Source organism: Bos taurus, chromosome 25 (genome assembly GCF_002263795.3).
Source record: "Bos taurus isolate L1 Dominette 01449 registration number 42190680 breed Hereford chromosome 25, ARS-UCD2.0, whole genome shotgun sequence".
NCBI classification, from domain to species: Eukaryota; Metazoa; Chordata; class Mammalia; order Artiodactyla; family Bovidae; genus Bos; species Bos taurus.
In genome coordinates, this window is record NC_037352.1 from 38884520 (window position 1) to 38908182 (window position 23663).

Below are 23663 nucleotides of genomic sequence, written 5' to 3' on the forward strand. Positions count from 1 at the left end.
GCCAATGGATGGCGGCCGGGGGCCGGCCTGCGGGGAGGCGGGCACCCGGGAACAATGCGTGTTTCTTTGCCGGAGAGTGTTCCCCTCCCCCAGTCACCCCCTCCCCCCCCCGCTGGTTTTTTTTTTTTTTTTTTAGATCCAGCGAGAGGAACTTGAAAGGGGGGTTGTGTAATGTACCTTTTCCAATCCCGGGCTGTATATGGAGATTTGGGATTCTTTAAACCGGCGCTACCTGGATTTTATTAAAAAGCGGGGAGCTAGGCGGGAGGAAAGCTGGCTTTTCCGGGGGCTGCGGGAGCCCGGCCGCGGGAGGGCGGAGGAGTTGGCGCGCCGAGCGCTCGGCCCGGGGAGCGGTTTTCTACCAAAAAAAGGAAAGGCGGGCAAAAAGTGTGAGGCGGCTGCGGGTGGCGAAGGGGAGCTGCGGCCGCAGGATGGCGGGCAGCACGGGCGCCTAGCCGCGCCGGGAGCCGGGGCCGCCACCGGAGTCACCGTCGCCGGAGCCCGGATCTGGAAGCCCCGCCGCGCCAGGTACGCCGCCGGGCCGTCCGCCTGCCCCCTGGCCGGGCACGATGGTCTCCAAACTTCTCCAGATGGCCCCCACCCCACCTCTCCCTCGGGGTGCGCCGGGTATTCCCGCAGCTCTCCAGCTCTGGAGAACAGAATCGGGGGGAACCAGGGCTGGCATGGTGGGGCGCCCTGGGAGGGGTGGGGGCGAGTCCCTGAACCTTGGGCACCCGCCTGAGCCCCCAGCCTTGCTCTAGCCCGCCCAGCCCGGCCGAGGGGCGTCGGTTCTCTTCTCGGTTCCCGGCAGGCGGCGGGGGAGCCAGGGACGCCTAGACGTTTTCGATTATAGGCTGTTTTTAATTAAAAGCCGGAATTCAGCCATTTTAACTGCATTTAAGAGGGGGAGAAAAGTAGGGAGAACGCAGCAGAGCCCGCAGATGGCCGAACGAGCTTCTCTACCAGAGCAAGGGTGTTGCGGGGGGCTTCACCCCGACTTCCCCAAAGTGGGGCGCTGGGGTATGCCCCGAAGCGCTGGCTTTTAAACGAAAGCTACACAAAGAACATTTTTAAAAAATCACGGAAAGCTCATCGCCTCCTTAAGACATGTATCTTCGGATGTGGCGATCTTAGATTTTTTCCAAAGTAAACGCGGATCTGGTAACCAGAACCTGATGGGAGGCAGCGAGGGAGGGAGCGGGTGTTTGTAACCAAGACCGGGTTAAAATAAGCACCCTTAGCAAACTTGGGGAGGGAGTCTGGAGGACCCCTGGGTGGGGGTGGGGGTTGTGGCAGAGAGGGTCTGCAGGTCCGGGGCCTGGGAGGCAGCCTGTCGCGGGGCGCAGGGCGGTTAGCCGTGAGCCCGGTGGCTTTGGCGAGATCGGCGGCTCTAGGAGCGTCCCGGCCTCTTGCAATCAGGAATCCGAGCTGCCGCGGGCAGACGGAGGGCGAGGGCAGGGTTGGCTCCCAGACCCCCCTCCCGCCCCCACGGGAATCGGCAAATCTTTTAAACAAACAGCTTTAAACTGGAACTACGCGGGGATTTGCCCAACGCTGGGGGAGGCGCCCCTCGGTCGGCCGGCGCCGCCAAGGTTTTCTTTGTAGGTTATTTTTGGGGTCGGGGGCAAGCTAGGGTAGGAGCGAGACCCCTGAGTGCCTCCCTTCCTCTCTGACGCCCCCCAAATCCCCCGCGCTAGGCCACGTCCTCGGGCCGCAAGATTCCCAGGCCAGGGCGTTGGAAAATGAAACCAAAGCTTGTTTTGAAGGATTCTTTCCAGTCCTCAGGCGAGAATGCCACGTCTCGGGTCCTCGGACTTAGACTGTACGACTCATAGTGGCCCGAGGCGGGTGGCGAGAGGGGGCGATGAATCTCTTTAAAAATGAGAAACCCACTTAGTACTCTCTGTCGTGAAAAAAACTAATTCCGCGGCTCGGGGCGAGCTTAGGGAAGCCAAACTCAGAAAAGGAAGACAAGGGCCCCCAAAGGTTAAATATTAAACTTTTCGGATCAGATAGTGACATAGTGTTTAGGGAGAGATTTCGCACCGCTCACGGGAAGGTTTCACGATTTGAAACCCTGGAGCATGTGACGCCCAGGAATCCAACACACTTCGGAGGTTTGTATTGAGGCGCTCCGGGCGCGGCCGAGGGGCCTTCCTCAGTTTCGGGAGCACCCGTGAGCAGCCGAAGCAGAGTCCGGGCTGGCCACTTTTTGAGCCGGGTGCGCAGGAGCCTGAAGCCGCCGAAGGGAGGAGCATGGAATTGAACTTTTTATGGAAAAGGGGTTCCTCCTGGTTTGATTTCTGGCCTCTTCGGCAGCCCCCGGTCCCGAACGGCAAGACGACTTTCTGAACTTTGTTTCTCTTTTCCCCCCTCCTTTTCTTTTCTCCTCCCTTCTGCTTCTAACGCGGCCCGTCTCCTCTCCCCGCCAAGACGCCTTGTGCGCCGCCTCGCGCCGCTCCGCCTGGCCGCCCGGAGGGGCCCCACCGCCGGCCGGCCGTGCGCCTCGGGCCGCGGGCCCGCAGCCGAGCGCAAGCCCCGCTGGCCGCCGCCGCCGCCATGCACGCCGCGGAGCCCCCGCCGCCAGAGGACTCTGGGACTACGCCGACGCCGAACTTTTAGGTCCCACTGAACGAGGCCCGCGGGCCGGGTGGGGGGCTGGCCGCGGCACTCCCGCGGAGGATGGATGGCCGAGACTTCGGGCCCCCGCGGTCCGTGCACGGCCCCCCGCCGCCGCTGCTGTCCGGCCTGGCCATGGACAGCCACCGCGTGGGCGCGGCCACGGCCGGACGCCTGCCCGCTTCAGGCTTGCCCGGCCCGCTGCCGCCCGGAAAGTACATGGCCGGCCTCAACCTGCACCCGCACCCGGGTAAGTGCCCTGCGCAGTGCCCGCCCCCTCTTGTCCCCTCGGGATCCTGCGGGGGAGGCCGGCCCCGGGGAAACTACCAGGTCTGTTCCCCCATCCCCGAGTTCGCACTGGGGATTCGGCCCCTCCTTCTCCCCCGACCGATATACTGGGTGCCCGCGAGGTACGGTCAGGCCCAGGGGGTCTCTCCGCGGGGGGCAGAGGCCAGTCTGGAAGCCCTGACGGACATGGGCGGTCCACTCTGTAGCCTTCCCCGGCGCGTCCGGCTCTCCCGAGGCGCTCCAGTCGGCAGAAATGGGAGCCACCAGGGGCGATTCCAAACCCGGGGCTCCTGCAGTTGGAGCCTGGGCTGGAGTTTTCAAAATCTGGGCGAGAAAAGAACAAACCCCGCTCCACACCCTTTGGAGACGTCTGCACCAGAGCTGCAATGCTTTTCTTGGCAAATGTCCTTTCAGGCGCCGGGCGTCCGGAGTCGGTCCTTAGCTTCTAGTCTCGTGTGGGGTCTCCAGCTAGTCCCGGCGCCTGGTGTGTGTGTGGGGGTGGGTGGTGGGCAAGAGAACAGAGACCCCCAACACTGGGAACTCGGCCTTCAGCGGGCGGCCGGCTGCCCTTGAGAAGACCCCACGTCCCCGGGGAACCGTGGCAGGACCCGTAGCCCGGGAGGAAGGCAGCACCACGGCCCTGGAGACCCCTTATTCTCCGGCAGCAAAGCCGGCGGGCCCCGCCGCAGGGATGCAGACACTGGGCGGCCGCCATCCCGAAGCTTGGGGACGGAAGCGGCGCGGGAGCCGATCGGCCGGGCACGATCCGCGGCGGGAACACCCTGAGTCTGACATGGAAGCGCGGGCGGAGAAAGCTCGCTGGATCCTGCCGTTTCCCCAGCGGAGCTGCCCAGGCTCGGTGGGGACCGCGCGGGAGAGGGGGAAGCCTGCCTGGGCCGCTGCGGTCTGGCGGGGGCACTCCCTGACACCGGGACCCCAGACCTGCCTTTAGCTGCTGCGGGAAACCCAGCCCCTGCTCTCCGGCTGCCTCCAGCCTCTGTGCCTGGCGTCCCACCTTCGGCTTTTAAATAAAAAAAAAGAACAACCCACCTCTCCCACCACCAAGTGTAGTCTAGGACTCTTGTGAGTTCTCCGGGACCCCCTGACGCTCCCTTGGCCTTGGGGTCTTGGAAGGAACACCTCCGGCTGCAGCCGCCGCCGTGGCCTTGCCCCACCGACCCTGCCCGCTTCGCTGCGCTCGCTTTTTTTTTTTTTTTTGCCTCTTTCTTTGATTTTTCTCTTGAAACTTTTCAGGAACCTGAGTTCCAGGGCTCGGCGGGACAAAGGGCCTTTGTGAGGCACCGGGCGGGGGAGGGGCGCGCGCGCAAAGATCCCTGTCTGCGGGGGGCGTGTGTGTGTTGGGGGGGGCAAAGAAACGGGTCGTGGCCTTGGGGCGCGCGTGTCCCCCAAGAGCTGCCACAATGAGGGCCAGGGTTTTCTCCCAAGTGCTGCACTGCGGACCAGGGAGGGGTGCCGGAGACCCTAGCCAGAGGAAGGACCGGGGCTATCCTTTTCACGCGCCCCCAGAAGCCGCGGTCATTTTTGTGTGTACGCTCCGGGAGTCTCTTGGCCCAGCTCGGGGAGGTGGCAGGGTGCTGCAATCAGACCTCGGGGTCTTTCTGACGGGCGGGGCCTTCCCTCGCTTTCCAAGAGGCTTGGGAAAGGGCGCCGCAAGCCTCTGGTCTCCTGTCTAGGCCTGGCCCGGCAGCCGCCAAGTCTTCTAACCAGAAGCCGGGGGAAAACAGCCGCTGCTCCAGGGGGCCCCTGCGTGCGCACACCAGGCCGGCGCGCTGAGCCCAGCAGCAGCCAGACCCGTTGGGTGCCCATTAGGTAGACGGGGAGACTGAGGCACGGGGCGAAGAGGCTTGGTGAAGGGGCAGGCAGGACGGGGAAGTCCAGCGGGAGGTGGCTGCAGAGGCCTGTGCCGGCGCCTTGTAAGTTAGGAGCGGCCTGAGTTCTGCGTGCTCGGCGGCTGAGGTCATGGAGGAAACAGAGCCGGGCTCGGGAAGCGCTACCCCGGCAGGGCGCGGAGGCCGCCGCTCAGGCCGGTGCAGCCGCGGAGGGAAGGCTGGCTGGCACTGGCTCTCGCTCCCTGCACCTTCTCAGTACGGTGGCCATACTGAGACCTAGGGACCCCAGAAACCTAGGGACCCCAGGCCAACGCCCAGAGCGAGCCCAGGGCTAATCCCATTAGCCAGGCGGTGGGGAGCGGCTCCCCATTCACTGTTTGGGGTGGGGCTGGATTACAAATTCCTTCACCGGACGTCCCGCCCTTCTTGCGGGGTGCAGGTGCTAAATTTTCTCTTTCAACGGGCGCATCACCTTCTTGGCTGTCAGCTCTCTAAGTCTCGCCAGTGTTATCTGCCTCATCTTTATTTGTTTATTTTTGTACTGGGAAGCCTGGAGAGGCTCAGCTATTTGCCCGGGGTCACACAGCCAGAGAGGCCCAATTACCTCTGGACTCCAGTGTGGGCGGGAACTCCGGGTAGATCCAGCTTTCCAAGGCAAGAGGGAGCTGGCCCAGTGGGGAGAACTCAGAGCTGTAAGGGCCCCCTGGCTGGGGAGGTGGTGGTGGCTGGGACCCCATTCAGGCAGGTAGTGACAGGGATTGTGGCGAGTGAGGGTCTTCAGGGAGGAGATGAGGTCTGGGCGGAGAGGGGTGACTCCTTGTTCTGCTCAGGAGGAGGTGAAATCAGGTATAGATGGGGCTTGGAATGAAGAGTCCCAGTTCTCTTCCCCATATGCTTGAGTATTGTGAGGTGTGTGAGCCCTGAAATGGTCACAGCAGTGGGTGAAATGGACAAGTAAGTGACAAGCACCTGGTCCGCCAGCCCCTCTGCTCTGGGTTTGGGAGGCCTGGATTCAGTCCTCCTCACCATTGCAATTAAAGAGCTGTTAGCAGGATTTTGTGTTTGGATGTTTATTCTCCCTGCCCCCGACACCCGGGCCTGGCCCCTGGAGGCTGTGTGAATGTAAAGGTAGGAATCCAGGATCAGGTCCCGCACTTTGGACTGACCGGTGGACAATAGCTGGCTGTGGGCCTTCTCCAGGGTCTGATCAGCTCTGTCTCTGGAATCCAGCCTGTCGGCCTACTGGGATTGATTTAAAAAGCTTAATCAGTGGGACTGGCTGGTGGAGTGATGCGATCCCCAAGATAAGGGAGATTTGCTAGGTGCATCCTCCTCTGGGCAGAGGCCCAAGGGAGGCCTGAGGGAGGTTCTAGAATCTGGAAGGGCCTCTGCAGCCCTCCCCTCCTGCTCTCTGAGCCTCCTGGTTCTTTAGCTCTCAACCCCACGCTTTCTTCTTTCCGCACTTGTTCATTTGTTCTGCAGAGGGATTTCCAAGGGCCTCCTGCGTGCCAGGCATTGCTCTAGCTCTGGGGCTCCGTGGTGACCAAACACAGAAGTCTTTGCTGTCACTGGATCTCCCGTCTTAGTGTGCAGGGAGTGTGCCAGGCAGTAAACATAAGTCCAGCAAGGAAGTCATTTTAATGAGAGATAGAGGCTGTGAAGGAAGGGAAATGCCGAGGGTCTCTATTTGGCCAAGTGGTGACTGGCTGGAGCCCTGAGAATAGCCGGAGCTTGGTGGGGTGGGGAGGGGGGATGAGAGGAGGGGAAGGGGAGTAGATGGGACCCTGCAGGTCCCTGAAGGCCAGTAATGAGGTCTTGGAATTTCAAACTGTGAGGAGTGAGAAGGCAGTGGAGGGTTTTAAATGGAGGGAGTGACTCAAATTGAGGGACATTTTATGGAACCAGTCTGGACTCTTAAACAAAACATGTCGTGGAAGGCAAGATGAAGGCTAAGGACTGTTCCTGGTTAGAGGAGACGAAAAAACAGACAGCAGGAGGCCCTGTGTGGCCCTCAATTGGATCTTGGATCCGGGAAGAAATTGCTCTAAAGGACATCACTGGGGCAATTGACGAAATTGGAATATGAACTGTAGATTAGCCGATAGCACCCAGTCAGGATCACGTTTCATGAAGTCGTACTGTGATTATGTAAGAGCAGCCTTGCTCTTCGGACGAGAGACTTTCAGGGGCAGGGGGTGTGAGGGCTGCAGCTTAGGCTCAGGAATGGCTCAGGAAGAGGAAAAAAAAACCCATCTAAAATGTTCAGATGTGGCAGACAATGATAAGTCAGATGACTTCAGATAACACGTCGGGTGAGAAAGCGGTTCACAGTTGCTGAACCTCAGGGAGGTCATAGGGCAGTTGGACTGTTTGTTCGATGTACTAGTTCAGACTTTCCTTTGAAATTATTTCCAGGGAGGTGTTTAACAAAGTTAGTCTGGATTGCTGGAGGCTGGTAGACGGGAGAGAAGCTGGGGACTTGTCAGTGATGAGGAGGCTATCAGGATGATGTTGGAGACCCGGGAGGGGAGCTGGAGGGGAAGGCTGGGGTGTGGTTCCTTGGGAGGGTGGGGCCTTGGAGATAGATGTGGAGGGGCTGATAAGGAGGACAACAGGCGGGGTTTTTGGTTGGTGCTGCTTTTGCAGGAATGGGGAGGAGCGGATTTGAGGAGATGGTGGTGATGGAGCCTTCTTGATTTGAACGTGGCCAGCTCGGGGCATGCTTGGTTCCTGGCGTGGACCAGTCTGATCTTAGTGACCTGCCACCAGGTCCCTTAAGCCCTCTCTTTGGTCACATGGGGTCCTGTCATGAACCTCCCCTGTCCTTCACTTCCCAGCCCAACTTTGGAGGGCATAGGCCTTAGGCCTGCCCAGGGGCTTCGGGGAAGGGGGACCCTAACAGGGCCCCCCCAGGGCTAGGGTCCTTGTTGCACCAGCTGCCCGCAGAGGCCTGGCATTTAACTTTGGAGGACGTCAAGGCCATTTAGTGGGGATCATAAAAGCTCACTGCCTCTGCAGGCTGCAAATGTATTTACCGCCTGCATCCCAGGTAACGAAGAGATGGACCCTCAGCCCAGAGTGAAAAACCTGCTTTGCACACTTGTCATGAATAATTGTGTATGGGCTGGGTCTCCATACACCAGCTGGGGCTCTGTCTGCAATCTCCAGATAACTGCTGAAGGCTGGAGGGCCTAGGACTGAGGTTGGATTGCTGGAGTTTCGATGTTTTCCTCCTCGCCTTGCTGGGTGATGACTCTACACCTCGGTTTTCTTATCTATGAAATGGGTTCATTTAGTGGCCCTGAAGTGCCTAGCACACAAATAGCCCTCTGCAGAAGTGGCAGTAGAAGTGATTGCTGCAGTTAAAATATGTCATTCACCGTGAATCCCTGGCTCTAGTCTGGTCCTCTCCGAGGGCCTCTAGGGTGCTGTTGGCCCCTCTGGATGGTCCATAGGCTCCTTAGACTCCAGGGTCCCATCTGGAACCCATCATTTTTATTATTCTCATTTTTGGGTGTAGTGAACATTCTGTAAAACGCTTCAGTCTCGAATGTTCAGTAGTTGCCCTTTCACAAATCCTACAAATGGGTGTGTAGAACACACCACGTCACCACCAGCCAGCACAAGGTCATGACATTTCCTATATCCAGAGGGTTCCCTCTGCGCTCTTCCGGTCACTACCCACCCCCACCCCCAGGCTCATTTCTGTACCTTGGTTTTGCCTGTGTTTGAACTTTCTGTAAATGAAATCGTGCGACCTGTCCTTCTTGATCTCTGGCTGTTTTCACTCACACTGGGTGTGTAAGATTCGCCCATATCTGCAGCGTGAGGCAGTCATCGATTTCTGGTTGTTATATAGTATTCCACTACGTGAATACAGCCAAGCTCACTCGGTCCTTCATTGATGGACATTTAGTTTCTTTGCAGGATTTACTATGAATAGTGCTGGTATGAGCGTGGCCTTTTAGCCCATACAGGTGCACATTTCTTTGGAGAGAGAGAGAGAGAGAGAGATATAGTATCTAGAACTGGAATTGGTGAGTCAGAGTGTGTAGCTTCAGCTTTTGTATCGGTGGGCTTTCCAGTGGTTGCACCGTTGTACAATCCATTCCCTGTCTTCCCAGCCCGTGAAATTGTCAGTTGCTTTAAATTCTATTCATTCTGGTGAATCAGTAGTAGTATCTTGTGCATGTATCTTAAATTGTTCTTTTTTTTTTTTCCTGTATTTGTATTGAGGAATACTTTGCATCCTATAAAATTCACCCAGTAAGAAGCATATGCTTCTGCATTATGCTCGGTATACACTTTAGAGTAAAGTTAGGTATCATTTTAAAAGTCAGATGGGGGGACTTCCGTGGTGGTCCAGCGGCTAAGACTTTGTGCTCCCCATGCAGGGGGCCGGGGTTTGATCCCTGTTCAGGGAACTAAGATCCTGTGTTGCGCAACTAGGAATTGGCATGACGAAACTAGAAAGATCCCTCATGCCCCAGAGAAGAGCGAAGATCCTGAGAGCTGCAGCTAAGACCTGGTGCAGCCAAATAAATAAATATTAAAAAAAAAAAAAAAGTCATATAGTGCTGTTAGGATTATAAAGAGAACCAGCAATCTCTTGTCTCCTGTCTCTCCGTTCCTGGTGCCCCTTTTAATTCTCTTGGCTGTTTCTTTTGGCCTTTTCATCCATATTTCTGTGTAATAACCTGCTTCTACTGCCGGTTACTTTTTAGAGTTTGAGATTCTTTACTGACTTCTATGGAAGATGAGGATTTTGCATAGACTGTCTAAAGTTTCTTTTCAGACTCCCATTTATTAATATTGGCATGAGACCAAAGTCAAGTTTCTTTGCCTCTCCTGCCTTGGTTTTCTCATCTGTGAAATGAGGATAATAATAGTATCTGCATCATGAATCGTTAATACCTGTAAAGCATTAGAACAGTATCTGGGAAATAATAAGCACTTAGTAAATGTTTATTGTTTTGTTGCTGCATCCTCTCCCCTGCCTCCATTTCCACTTCCTTTCTCCTTCCAATATTTGTGAAATACAATTTTGTTTAAACCAGTGTTATTATTCGGAGAAGGCAATGGCACCCCACTCCAGTACTCCTGCCTGGAAAATCCCATGGACGGAGGAGCCTGGTAGGCTGCAGTCCAAGGGGTCGCTAGGACTTGGACATGACTGAGCGACTTCACTTTCACTTTTCACTTTCATGCATTGGAGGAGGAAAAGGCAACCCACTCCAGTATTCTGCCTGGAGAATCCCAGGGATGGGGGAGCCTAGTGGGCTGCCGTCTGGTCGCACAGAGTCGGACACGACTGAAGCGACTTAGCAGCAGCAGCAGCAGTGTTATTATTACGGCTTTGGGTTTGTAAATATTGTTGATATTTGAGTCAAGCGGTATAATAAAATTCATTTCTTTATTTCCTTGAGTTATTAATTGCATCTGCCCCCCCCCCACCTCATTTGCAAGGATTTCTTAGAATCTCTGTCTTCTCATTTCTTGGTGTACTTTTCATTTGGTTAAATCTGTTGGATGAACTGCCTCTTTCTTTTCATGGGGATTTCCTTTCTGCACTTTTTCTTCCTGCTCTAGTCTGGTTTGCCTGGTGCTTAGGTCTGTTCAAACTCATTGTTCTTTTGTGCTGTGTTGCATCTCCTGCTTCCTGATTTTCATCCCTCCCTTTTTTCTGCTTTACTTCCTTGTTTTGCTGGAGCGTATCTTGCAGTAGCATTCTATGAAAGGGTACACGGAACGCACATTTTATTGAGGCCTCATATACCTGAAAATGCCTTTACTCTACCTTCACACTTGACTGGCAGTTTGGAAATGATTTGAAGGAATTACAATGCCACCTCCTAAATTCCAGTGCAGCTTTTTGAGGGTGTGATGTTATTTTGATTCTTGTCCTTTGTATGTGAACTTTCAGTCTTCCCTTTTACAAGTACTTAACCTCTTCTAGAACCACAGAATAGTCAAGCACACGGGCTCCAGACTTCCCTGGTGGCCCACTGGTTAACACGCTGAGCTCCCAATGCAGGGGGTCTGGGTTTGATCCCCGGTCAGGGGACTAGATCCTGCATGGCACAATGAAGATAGACAATTCTGGTAACTAAGTCCCGGAACAGCCACAGAAATAAATATTTTAGAAAGCGTACATCTTTAAAAAAAAAAACAAAAAGGAAGCAATGCTAACAAGCTGATGGACTGGGATCCAAGTGTGGGACTTGTTGACCTTTGTGGAACTTTCTGATGGAGTCTTCGGGTCTTCCTTGCTGTCTTTCTCGGTCTCCCAGGCAGGAGTCCTAACTGGTTGCAGGGAATTTAACCCTGGCCGCCCCCTTCCAAGAACTGAGTGTACATTTCAAGGGTGAAGAGTTGTACTCTGGTTGCATTTGCGTTTTGGTCCCCACACCAGCCCTGAGAATCTAGCCAAGCCCCTCAAGCGCTCCCTAGTGATCAACACGTTCCCTTTTTAAACCGTGTTAGTGTTATTTTTGTGACCTTCCAGCATCCGGGAGGGGATATTTTTTTTTTTTTTTTTTGGTGGTGGGAGCGCTGTTCTGTGCAGCTTGAGGGATCTCGGTTCCCCAACCTGATACTGAATCCCTGCCTACTGCTGGAGAAGCGCGGGAGTCCTAACCACTTGACGGCCAGGGAAGAGCCTGGGACAGAATTTGTCCTGCTCGGTCTTTGTGGGAGCCACCCCCCTGTCCTGGGGTCCCTCTCTTTCTCCGCCTTCCCCGCTGGGACAGACGCCCCCACGGTTCCTAGAACGCCCTCCCTCTATTCCTGCCTCTACTTCCTCTTGGCTGGGACCCCCGTTGGCGGGGGAAGAGAAATCAATGGGGAAATCCTCTGTAATTGCTTTCGAATTGGGAACGTCTGGAGCCCTGGGGCGAGGCTGGGGTGGATGCATTTGCATATCATTGGCCGGGCTGAGGCCTTGACCACTCCGGGCTGCCTGGGGATTCCCTTTATTTAGATTTGGGCCTCTACTTTTGGCGTCTGCTGGGACCTAGGCAAAGGCCTAGCCTCCGGGGGTAGGGGGCAGGTCCTGGGCTAGGGGAGGGGCTGGGGTTACACCCAGATCACCCTTCTCTTGCTGGGGAGGGGCTGGGAGGTCTAGAGTGACTAAAAGGTGCCCGTCGGGATCTGACCGTCAGGGGGTCGTGGCGGGCTCCAGCTGGAGAGGAGGGAGCTGGATGAATAAAGCCCCTCCTGCCTCCCTCAGGCCAGCCCTCAGGCCCAGCCAGACCGCTCCCCACCTAGAGGGGGCGGGGCAGGTTGATCTCGTGGCTTCTGAGCCTCTGCTTAGGTTAGAGGAGAAACACGATTCTCAGCCGGTTACTGTAGGGATGGGAGCCTGGGGACGTCGATCGTGGCCACAGGTCCTGTGGGCCAGTCACAGGGGCGAGAATGTGCAAGGTAAGCCCCCCTCCCCACCCCTCCGCTCGCTCTGACCCTAGCCTTGCTGGTCTGTCTGGGGTCACCTTCCTCCAGGAAAGGGGAATGACGCCAAATAGAGGAGACAGGCATGGCCCCAGTCACAGATTCCTTCCTTTCTTGCCTGCCCTTCAGTTCGCTTTATTTTTAATTTCATGTTTTAAAGGGGAGAGCTTTGCATGATTATTACTAACACACTGTACAACTTGCGGGATCTGTGTCCCGACCGGGGATTGAACCCAGGCCGTGGCAGTGAACGCCTGGAGCCACTAGTCCACAGGGGACTCCCCGTTTTACTTTGGAGGAAAGTTCGGTTCAGAGAGGTTGTGTCCCCTCCCCAAGGTCACACAGCTGGGAAATATGGGATCTGGGGGCCAGACCTGAGCTCTCTGGCCAGAGAGCCAGGGGCTTAGCAGAGGTAGCAGGTATGAAAAAATTTTTTCTTTCACTTCTCCTTTTCCTTTTGGGGCTCATTTTTATTTATATATTTGTTTTGGATTTTGCAAGTTCTGTCCATGTCAGAGTTCCATGGAAATTACTCAGAGTGTAACATCTTTGCACACTTGTGTTCAGATCTGCCCTCTGCCCTCCATTTTTTAAAGGATATTTTTCTATTGGGGCTTAAGGGACACAGAAATCGGCGGAGATCATAAACGTCCAGTTCAGTTAGTTTTTTCACTGATGGAACCAGGTTAAGGAAGAAACCCAGGCGTCCAGCCCCGTCACCCTGTCCCAAGGTGACCCGTACTGTGACTGAGACCTTCAGCTCTCCGAGTTGTGTCTCGGCGCCCTTCACGTTTGTGGAAGCATGTAGTGTGTTCCCGTCTGTGTGAGGTCGTGAGCTTTATCCTGCCCTGGTCACTCTAGTGCCTTCTCTCTGAACGGGTTCCCTCCTATGACATTGTCACAGTTTATCCAGCTCATCGTTGGAATTTGAGTTATTTCCCAGTTTTGGTGATTACTAGTGGGGAAGATCTCTGAATTCCAACTTGCAATCTTTTCTCCGCATACCCGCGAGGGCGTTACTGGGTCAGAAAGGTGTCTAGAGTCTGCCAAACTGTTTGAGAATGGTTGTACTAATAATTTATGTCCTCTCTGGTTGTGTATTTTTAATATTGTCTGTCCATTTTAACTTTTCTGACATGTTAACTCTTCCGGTGGGTGTGTAGAAGTTTTCATTCACACTTCCTCCATGGTTTAAGAGGCTGAGAAGTTATTGGTAACTTTGATGTCCTTATTTGCCATCCTCTTGTTGAATCTTGCCAGTTTTTACATTGAGTTGTCTGTCTTTTGCTTATTGATTTGCAGGTGCTCTTTATATATACAAGCCCTTTCTTGGGAGCACAGGTCTTTTTTTTTTTTTTAATGTGGACAATTTTTAAAGTCTTTATGGAATTTGTTATAATAATTCATTCTGTTTTATGTCCTGGTTTTTTGGCCAAGACGCATGAGGGATCTTAGTTCCCCAACCAGGGATCGAACCTGCACCCACTGTATTGGAGGTGAGGTCTTGACCACTGGACAACAGGGGAAATCCTAGGACACAGGTCTTTTTCCACGAGGTGGTTCACGTTTTCATTCATCCAATAGTGTGATGTGACGAATAGATGTTCCTAATTTTCATATACTTCAGTATATTGGTCTTATCTTCATGGTCTGTGCTTTCTATGGGGTCTTTAAGAAATCCTTGGTTGGCCTTGATCCACTAAGGAGTTTTCCCATGTTTTCTTCTGGAAGCTTGTGCCCTTCCTATGTGGATCTGCAGTGCTCCTGGAGTGGATTTTTATGTATGGTGTGAAGGAGGGGTCCGGACTCATGGCTTTTCCCAGATGGGTGGCCGAGGGGCCCAGCAGTGTTTATTGAAAAGACCATCTTTCTCCACCTCGTGGGCCTGTTTCCTGTCGCCCTGGTCCTGTTTGTCCCTACCCACATGCCCACGGCACACCGGCTGCATTGTTGGCATCTGATAACCTAACTCTCCATGGGGTCGCAGAGTTGGACATGACTGGACGAATGAAAAACGAAAACCGAAGTCTTCCACCGTTTTCTTCATCTGGAAGGCAGCGTTGCCTTGGCTTTTCTTGACTGTGTGTTTCTGTATCACTTTCTCTTTTAACTAGTAAAACACATACAACATACGCCTAGCCTTCTAGCCATCTTCACGTGGACAGTTCGGTGGCGTTAAGTGCTTTCACACTGTTGCGTGACCATCACCCCATGCATCTCTAGGACATTCTCGTGCCAAACGGAAACTCCCCCTTAAACACTAACTCCCAGCCCCCCTCCCCCAGCGCCTGGCACCCCCCCTTCGACTTCCTGACTCTGTGGATTTGACTCCTCCTGGGATCTCCTAGACGTGCAATCATTGTAACAATATTTGCTCTTCCATGCCTGACTTATTTCGCTTAGCATCCTGTCTTCAGGGTTCATCCAAGTTGTGTCAGGTGTCAGAATTTCCCTTGTTTTTAAGGCTGAATAAAGATAGACCACATTTTTAACATTAAAAAAATTTTTAATCTGATAGACCTTTGAGTTGCTTCCACCTTTTGGCTGTTGTGAATAATGTTCCTATAAAACATGGGTACGCAGGAATCTGTACAAATTTTCAGCCTGCTTTTAATTTCTATGTCACTTTAGAGACAGGTGTTCAGTTTCCATCCTTCCCCACCCAGCACACCCCTCTTCCCCCCTGAGATTCGGATCGGGATTGCTTTACATCTCTGGGTCAATTTGGCTGCGGTGGGCATTCTCAGGAGGGACCCCCGGAAACGGGTCCAGGCTTTTGATAATCTGCTGATTTATTTCCAAAAGCTGAAGATGTTGGCTCCCTCCTTACTCCCCCTGGGTTGCTCCCCTCCACCCTCACCCTCCCCACAACTGAACCACAAATATGCTGATTTGGTAGATAAATATGATGTCATCCTGTCTCAATAGCGATACTTTTACCTGAATTTACTGTTCTTCATCTGTGAGTTGCTCGGGATTCTTACTGAATGATAAGGCTCTTTCTTTATAACACAGAGCATTAACCCTTTCTCCCGCCTACATATTCCAGAAGTCTCTTGGGGTGAATGGGAGTCTGAAGGTCATTTTATCCAGAGGGTCCTCGAACTATTTTCCGCCGCTGTCATAGAAACGGTTAAGTCACATGTCCATGCTCTGGGCTAGAATGGACTCTTTTTTTTCAGGTGATAACCTTGATCGGATTGTGCTCATAAGATGTTCTGATAGCCTTTGGTGACATCTTTAAGGGATGTAGTTTCCTTTGCGAGGCCAAAACCTTCTAAGATAGGAAGGGGGAAGAAAAACATGTTTGTTCTGTGTTTGGTTGGGGAGGGTTCTCTTGAGTAAAAAGATGAAAACAGGGTCTTGAGTCTGGGTGGTGTGGCTGAGTGGAAAAGTGTAGATTTCGGGGGACAGAGCCTACTTCTTCCTCTATGAAAGGGATAAGAACCCTCCCCACCCCCCAGAGTTCATGGTAGGGTTGGGGGGGGGTGGCTTACGGACAGAATGAAATGAAGGGTGGAAACTGTCCTCTGGCTGTAAAGTGGGACCCGAGAAAGTCTCCTCTTCGTCCTTCATTCAGTCCTAGCTTATCATGACCTTGCCCATCCCTCCCACTCATAAATATTAATTGAGCACCTACTGGGTACAGTGGGGGGGCCCGGGGGGTGGTTCCAGGATGGAGTAAACCTTCACTGTAATGGGTGGGTCTGCAAACTGCAGCCAAATGCGGCCCATCTCCTTGTTTTTGTAAATAAAGTTTTATTGGGACAAAGCCCAGTCCTTTTAAGTATTGTCAGGCAGGCAGAATAGGCCTGCGATGCCTGAAGTTTTAGTTATCTGGCCCTTTCAGGAAAAAGCCTGCTTTTCTACTCCTGTTCAGTGGGTGGAGAGGGACAATCAGCAAGGAACTCCAGTGAAGAAGGAACTAGCCTGGATTTGGTCTGATAAGTGGTGATAAGCACAGTGGAAAAAATAATTCAGGAAAGGGCGTGGGAGGTGGGGTAGGTTGCCGCATCACCTAGACTGTAAGAGAAGGGGTGAGGTATGTACCGATGGGAGCAAACAGATAACCTCTATTCTGGAGGAGTGGATTCCGGGCTGAGGTGCAAAGGCCCTGGGGCCGTGGGGCTCTGCTGGTCCAGGTTCCAGTCTAGGCCATGATAAAGTCCTCTGAGCCCATCTCTGTTTACCAGACCTCTGTACCCACTTTGATCTCATTGAGTCCCCTCCCCGCCCCCACCAGCCAGGACTTCAGGTGCCTGAATATTCACTTATATATAGTCAGCTTAGAGTCACTTATATAGTCAGAAGCTTATATAGTCAGCTTCTGGAAGGATCCCCAGGGACTCCATGAATTGCAGGGGCACGATCCCACTGGCCGGCTCAGGTGGCCTCACCGGCGTCCTCTCTGGGGACTGCCGGCAGGTGAGCACCGTGCAGCCCCTTAAGGGGTGCATCCTGGTGGTCTTGTTCCAGCCCTAAGCATCCAGGAGCTGCCCCGCCTGAGCTGTGACGGGAGGAAGGAAGCATCTTTTCAGGATTCGAGTTCTGTCTCCTGGTGACCTGGCCAGCCTTGGACTTGCAAAGCCCTGAAGCCCGTCCTGTGTTCTGGGTGTCGATAAGCGGGGGGCAGCGGTGGCGGAGAACAGGCTGGCCTACTCCCCAACACCCGTGGCTCGCTGCTGTGTCCCCACAGTGCACTGCCTGGGGTGGGAAGGGCTGGGATGGTGGTGGGTCCCAGCGAGGGGTGGGCCTGTTAGCTCAGTGCTGGAGGGGACACAGATGGGGTTGGGGCGCTGAGGCTGGGCGGAGTGCCCAGCTTCCTGCTGCTCACATTCCAGAGGGACCCTGGACCGCTTCCTCAGGCAGCGGCAGGAGCGCTTTGCCCATCGCCAGGCCTCAGTGTCTCCTTTCTCGCCCCCGGGATGTCCTTCCTCTCTCACTGGGGACAAGAGAAGACCTCCGAGGGCCAGGCCCTGCGTGTGTGTGTGGGGCTCCCTCCGTCAGGGTCCAGCTGGGTGGGGCTCCTGAGCTGAGGTCTTGGTGTGAGGTGTGCTTGCAGCATCACCCGAGGGACCTGATTGCCCAGGCTTGGTGATGCTGGGTCATCTCTCTGAGCCTTAGTTTGAGCCTTATAATGAGATTCCTGTACTATCAGGCCTGTGGGAGGGTGTGCCAGGATGGGAAGGTGCCCGTCTGGGGACCCCTGAGCCTCGAGGCATCCTGGGGAGTGGGGTCTGGGCAGTGGGGTCGGGCAGACCCGGGGGGGATTCAGAGGCAGAGAGGAGCTTGTGTGTATGTGTGTGTGTGTGTGTTTCAAAATCGAGGTGAAATTCACACAGTGTGCAGTTCACGACTTGCAAGCGTGTGGTTCAGTGGTAGCTGTGCCTGTGTGTGTTCAGTCCTTCAGTCGTTTTCGACTCTGTGACCCTGTGGACTGCAGCCCGCCGGGCTCCCCTGTCCATGGGATTCTCCAGGCAAGAATATGTAAAAGTTAAAGTGAAGTCGCTCAGTTGTATCCGACTCTTTGCGACCCCACGGACTGTAGCCTACTAGGCTCCTCTGTCCATGGGATTTTCCAGGCAATAGTACTGGAGTGGATTGCCATTTCCTTCTTCAAGGGATCTTCCCAACCCAGGGATCAAACCCAGGTCTCCCGCATTGTAGACGGACGCTGTACCGTCTGAGCCACCAGGGAAGTTAAGAATACTGGAGTGGGTTGCTATTTCCTATTCCATGGGATCTTCCTGGCCCAGGGGTTGAACGTGCATGTCTCTTGCATCCCCTGCATCGGCAGGTGGGCTCTTTACCACTGCACCACCCGGGCAGCCTTCGTGGCAGTTAGTACATTCATAATGGGCAATCACCAGTCCTCTTGAGTTTCAGAATTAAAATTTCATTTTAAGGAATGACAGATGGAATTTGGGTAGAGGTGGTGGTTCTGCTCAGACCCTGAGCTTTTTATTTTAATATTTATTTGGCTGCTCTGGGTCTTAGTTGCGGCGTGTGGGATCTAGTTACCTGACTAGGGATGGAACCTGGGGCCTTCCCGCCTTGGGAACACTGAGTCTTCACCACTGCACCATTAGGGAAGTCCCCAGACCCTGACCTTGAGCAGTTGCTGGCCTTCTCTGAACCCCAGGTTGTTGCTCCTCAGCTGCTAAGTCATGTCTGATTCTTTGTGACCCCATGGGCTGCAGCACACCAGGCTTCCATCACCAACTCCCAGAGCTTGCTCAAACTCATGTCCATTGAGTCAGTGATACCATCCAACCATCTCATCCTCTGTCGTCCCCTTCTCCTCCTCCCGCCTTCAGTCTTTCCCAGCATCAGGGTCTTTTCCAGTGAGTCAGCTCTTCGCATCAGGTGGCCAAAGCATTGGAGCTTCAGCTTCAGCATCAGTCCTTCCAATGAGTGTTCAGGACTGGTTCTTAGGATTGGCGGGTTGGATCTCCTTGAAGTCCAAGGGATTCTCAAGGGTCTTCTCCAACACCACAGTTCAAAAGCGCCACAGGTTGTGTGACTATGAATAATGAGGCGCTTCACGAAAGTATTTTGCAGACGTGAACTCATTTAGTCTGTGTGCCCCCTTGGAGGGGACGAGGTTCCTGTCACCCTGCTCTTCAGCCTGGGGAGGTAAAGGCAGAGTCCCAGAACCCTGGGTGTGGGGGCCAGGGTGCGTCTTCACTGTCTCCTGGGGGCCCCCTGTCACGCCCTGTTCTGGTGGGGGCCTGGCCTGCTCTGGTTTCCGGCAAGGAGGAAGCCTTCCACCAAGGCTGTGGCTAAATTAAGTCTAAATTAATTAAAATTTAATAAAATTGAAGATGATGTTCTTCAGTCTCATCAGTCACGTGTTTCGAGGGCTTGGTGGCTTCTGAGTGTCCAGTGAAGATCCAAAACAGGTGTGGGTCCTGCGGGTCACCGGCCGGCGGGGGGCACTGGTTGGCCGGGCCCTCGTCTGTCCACGGTGACGGGCCGGCCAGCGGGAAGGCTCTACCATGGGGGTCCTGGGGGCCACGTTTGTCTGCCCTGTAGGAGGGGGTGTGGGCTGCAGGGCTCTGGTTTGGCCCTGGCTCTGCCCCCCGGCCCAGGGCTCTCTGCCCCGCGGGAGGCCTGGGAGGAGACTCTGAGCACCTTCGTGAAACCTGGGGTCTGCTGGAGTTGGGCTGGGTTCCCCTTTCTGATTGTGAATGATGATACTTCATGATGGGTGCCCTGTGTGTTCCACAGGCCTGGAGTTAAGACGCTTGCGTGGGTGGAGAGCGGCACAGAGGCCTGTAGTCACCAGGGGGCGTCCGGGGACCAGGCAGGGGGACCAGGCCCCCCTCAACCTCACTCTGTGATGAGAGGGGTGGAGACCACCCCCAGCCCCCCACTGCAGGCTGTGCTGGAGGATTTCCAGTGGAGTCAGTGGGCTCTTGTTTGACTCTCACTAACCTTCCCTCCGGAGCCCTGGGGGGGCCCCCACCCTTTTCGGGGAACCCAGGAGGCTATGGCTGTATCCCTAGGGGGTGGGTGTGAGGAGAGCTGAAGGTAGCGCTGGGGGTGTGTGCGGAGCTCAGAGGCAGTCTGGAGACGCCCGTGGGGTTGGGGTGGGGGTCAGCTGCCCAACTTCCACCCCAGGGGTCAAGGCGGGACGCCCGGGCTGGCGGTGTGTCCTCGGGGGTCAGGGCTGTGTATGCCAACCCTGACATGTGTCCATCTGCTTTGGCCCTGAGCGGATTACATACAACGCAGCCCCTTTAGGCCAAGAGTTGATGCCTGCTCTGTGCCAGGCCTTGTGTGCCCCTGGAGAGCCCGCGGCCCCGCTCGCAGGGAGGGCATCCTCCCCTGGGCTCATGGCATCTCCATTGCCAGGTTGTCCTGGGCAGGGGGCTTCTCTGAGGCCCGGGGGAGGCCCCTGAGGTGGGAATGAGCGGAGGGTCCGAGTGGAAAAGGAGGCAGCGGCTGGGGTTATCTCCTGTGGGCTCTGAGATCTGACCCTCTGCTTCAGGGGCGTCACTGGGGAAGTGGGTGGGGACACTGAAATTGTGCAAATAAACGCCAGCGTCCTGGGGCTGGTAAGCCCGTCTTACAGACTTGCACGCTGCTCTGGGGGAGTGGGGGACACAGCCCGCCTGCGTGTCCGGGCCAGGGGCCCCCAGGGAGGCAGTTCGGGACGCCGTTGAGCCCTGTGGCAGGCGGGAGCCGTTGGTGGCATCCGGGCCCCAACGCCCTGCCAGGCCTGGGGTGCCGCTGGGCGGGTTTCACAAGCTGGGGCAGGGGCAGGCCCGGGGCAGGAAGAGCCGGGGGCTGATGTAAGCCCTTGCGCAAACCCCTTCCGGAGCCGGCCGCCCGCCTGCCTGCCGAGGAGGAAGCCGGGGCCTGGGCGCCCCGAGGCCCCACTGCCCAGGCTGGGGCCACACGGGCCGCCGGACTGGCCACCATGGCCCTGGGGCCTGAGGGCTTGGCGCTGGAGTCCGGTGAGGGGGCCAGCGGGGCTGGCACTGGGGGGCACCAACGGGGTGGTGGTGACGCCACGTGTGGCCAGAAGGTGTCCTCCGATAGCTCTGGGAGACAGGGAGAAGGCCCTGCCCCTTGCACCCTGGGGGGACGCGGTGGCCGTTCAGGGTGCCCTGTGCCCCCTGGGAGGTGCTTAGGGGGGTCTGCAGGCCCTCGGGGTGGGTTGAGGGCTCAGGTCGGGTGGGGTCTGCAGGCCCTGGGGGCTGGGCTAGGGCCCCTGGGTACCCCGAGTCTTACGTTGCCTGCGTCCCCACCGCCACTTTGCTCTGGGCCGATGTAAACAGCGGGCTTGGAGAGGTTACCTGGGGGGCACACGGGGAGCGCTCATCTCGGATGCCAGAGCTGGCGCTTGGCACCCTCCGTGGGCTGTGCTGCTGTTTATCGTTGTCACCAAGTGCACCCTTCTTGCTTCACCACACTTCTCAAGGGAGGTCTTATTCTCTCCGTTTTGTTAATGAGCAAACCAAGGCCAGGGAAGGGAAGCCACCCGCCCAGGTCTTGTAGGCATCCCCCTGGGCTGTGAGCAGGGGGCCTGCCAGGGTCTCCCCCTAAGGGCGGGTGTGGGGCAGGAAGGAGGAGGCCTCCCTGTGGGCCGGGGCGGCAGGGGCGTGGCCGGGGTGGGTGTGGTTTCCACCCTGGCAGGCTGGCTGTCCCGCCTGCCTCCCCTGGAGGGACCCCAGTGGAGGGACCCCTGGGCTCCTTTGCCTGCTGCTCTCATCCCTTCTCCGGCTCACTGGCTCATTCCTGTGGTCCTGGGTTGCCTTAAGAGTCCCTGCTCACAGGTCGTGGGGGTCAGGCATGTCCTATCTCAGCCTCAGCATTCTCATCTGTTAAATGGGCACACTGTTCCTCCCGCACGGGGTTGGCTGAGAGTTGATCCCGGCGCCTGTCCAGGGTTGCCGGGGGTCCTTGGAGGTCCTTCTCCAACTGAACCAGGGGTTCCCCCGGGTCCAGGCACTCAGAACCTGAGTCCCCTGCCACCGCGTCATTCTGTGTCCTCTGGAGGTCCCTGCTCCCACACCCGTTCCCCAGCCCCAACTTAGAGCTGCAGATGGGGAGAACCACACCCCCTCGGCTATGGGAAAGATAACGCCCATCTGCCAAGAGTGTAGGTACTCTAGAGGCACCTGGGGTCTCTTTCTCCAGCCTGGAGTCTTGCTGCGTTGACCCAGGCTGGTCCTAAAGTCCAAGGCGCTGGGGTGGGGCAGGGCGGAGGCGGGGAATTCCGGGCGGTGGGCTGGGCGGCGGGGGCCTGCTGGCTGCCTGACGGCCCCCTTCTCTCTGCAGGCGAGGCCTTCTTGGGCAGCTTTGTGGCCGGCGGGATGGGGCCGGCGGCCTCATCCCATGGGAGCCCGGTGCCCCTGCCCTCTGACCTCTCCTTCCGCTCCCCCACCCCCAGCAACCTGCCCATGGTGCAGCTGTGGGCCGCGCACGCCCACGAAGGTAAGGAGCGAGCCGGGCGGGCGGGCCCGGGCCGCTGTCCCCAGCACTCCCCAGCCTGCCCTCTCCCCTTTGCCCCACCGTCACCCCTCCACGCTGTGTGTGGCCTGCGGGGCCCAGCCCTGAGCCTCCGGCCTCCTCTCTGCGCTTCAAGTGCTCAGCGACAACTCCGGCTGCCGCAGGGCCTTCACACGTGCTGCTCCCTTGCAGCCCCTCACCCCAGCTCACGGGCTTGGCTCACCTCCCCCCGCGCGTTCTCCTACTCGCTTGTGACCACACATTTCATCTGTGTGCTTTTTCATGAAATACCTGTCTTCCCAGCCGGCCGAGCTCCTAGGGCCGGGCCTAGTTTGTTCCGCTCACCGCCGTCCCCCTGGCGCGTAGCTCGACAGTAACTGTAACTGTGGGAGCAGTGGGGCCAGGCACCACTGGGCTCTCTTGCTGCCGTTCTGCAGTGACACCCCTAAACGTGGCTGGGGGGTTTGCTGGTTGGCTTCCTGCCGGGCCTCCCTGGAGCCTCAGTTTCCCCTCTGTCACTGAAAGGATGGGCCTGGGGGTCGCCGCGTTCCTCCCTGCCCTGGGGCTTGGGTGGATTTTACACGCTGGGTGCTCACTGGCTCCTGGTGCCTCCTTGGGCATCCTGGGGTGTGCGCCCGGCTCCCAGAAGATCGGGGTCTTGGGAGCAGCTGCTGCAGGTTCAGGCTTTCCTGGGCCTTTCACCGCCCGCTGTCTCCCTGCTTTCTCCTCTGTGCCTCGTCACTGAGCACTTCCGTCACTGTCCTGACTTGTGGGTGCCCCACACAGAGGGGGCCATCCGCCTCTGGGTCTGGGACGCTGGGCAGTCCTTCCGGGCTGGGGTCCCATCTGAGCTTCCTGCTTCCACTAGCCCCGGGGGGTGGGGGTGAGGTGGGGGCTACCTCTGGTGCCTTGTGCTATCTGCTTGCCCCCCTGCTTTCCCTGGGGCTTCCCAAATGGCGCTAGGGGTAAAGAACCCGCCTGCCAATGCAGGCGACATAAGAGACGCAGGTTCAATACCTGGGTCGGGAAGATCCCTTGGAGGAGGGCATGGCAACCCACTCCAGTGTTCTTGCCTGGAGAATTTCATGGAGAGAGGAGCCTAGCAGGCTACATACAGTCCGGAGGGTTGAAAAGGGTCGGATACAACTAAAGCAACTGAGCTCTGCCTTCCCTGACTCCCTTTTCTCCTTTGCCAACAAATACCAGTAACCATAGTAATGATATCGAATGCGCAGTGTGCTTCCGCTGCACAGCGCGCGGCACAGTGGAACCCTTCATCCTCAGAACAAGCCGTGAGGGAGGGACCGTCATGCCCATTTTACAGATGCAAAAGCAGCAGGGCCAAGCGCTGTTTCAGTGATGAAATGACCCATATCATGTTCCTCATTGTTTTGTGGTGGTCGTCGGCGTCCTTGCCGTGGGGCTGCGGGAGGAGAGGCGGGCCCAGTGTGGCCAGGGATACTCTTGCCTTCCTGGCCTTGGAGGGCGTGGCAAGGGGGC

At 56.2% G+C, this 23663-nt stretch overlaps 1 protein-coding gene across 7 annotated transcripts in view; it reads left to right on the forward strand.

Annotated features, from left to right (window-relative positions):
• Window positions 1–23663, forward strand: part of TNRC18 (trinucleotide repeat containing 18) — an 89802-nt gene that overhangs the window by 5482 nt on the left and 60657 nt on the right. For 4 of the 7 annotated variants that reach the window (XM_005225285.4, XM_005225288.4, XM_005225286.4 and 1 more), the window contains exons 1-2: window positions 2587–2869; window positions 21993–22148. In XM_005225285.4, coding sequence (XP_005225342.1) covers window positions 2683–2869; window positions 21993–22148 — 343 coding nt within the window. In that variant the 5' untranslated portion in view covers window positions 2587–2682. Of the gene's footprint in view, window positions 1–2586; window positions 2870–21992; window positions 22149–23663 lie in introns of those variants that run through there. The other 3 variants (XM_059881626.1, XM_059881627.1, XM_024985140.2) reach the window with 2 other exon arrangements.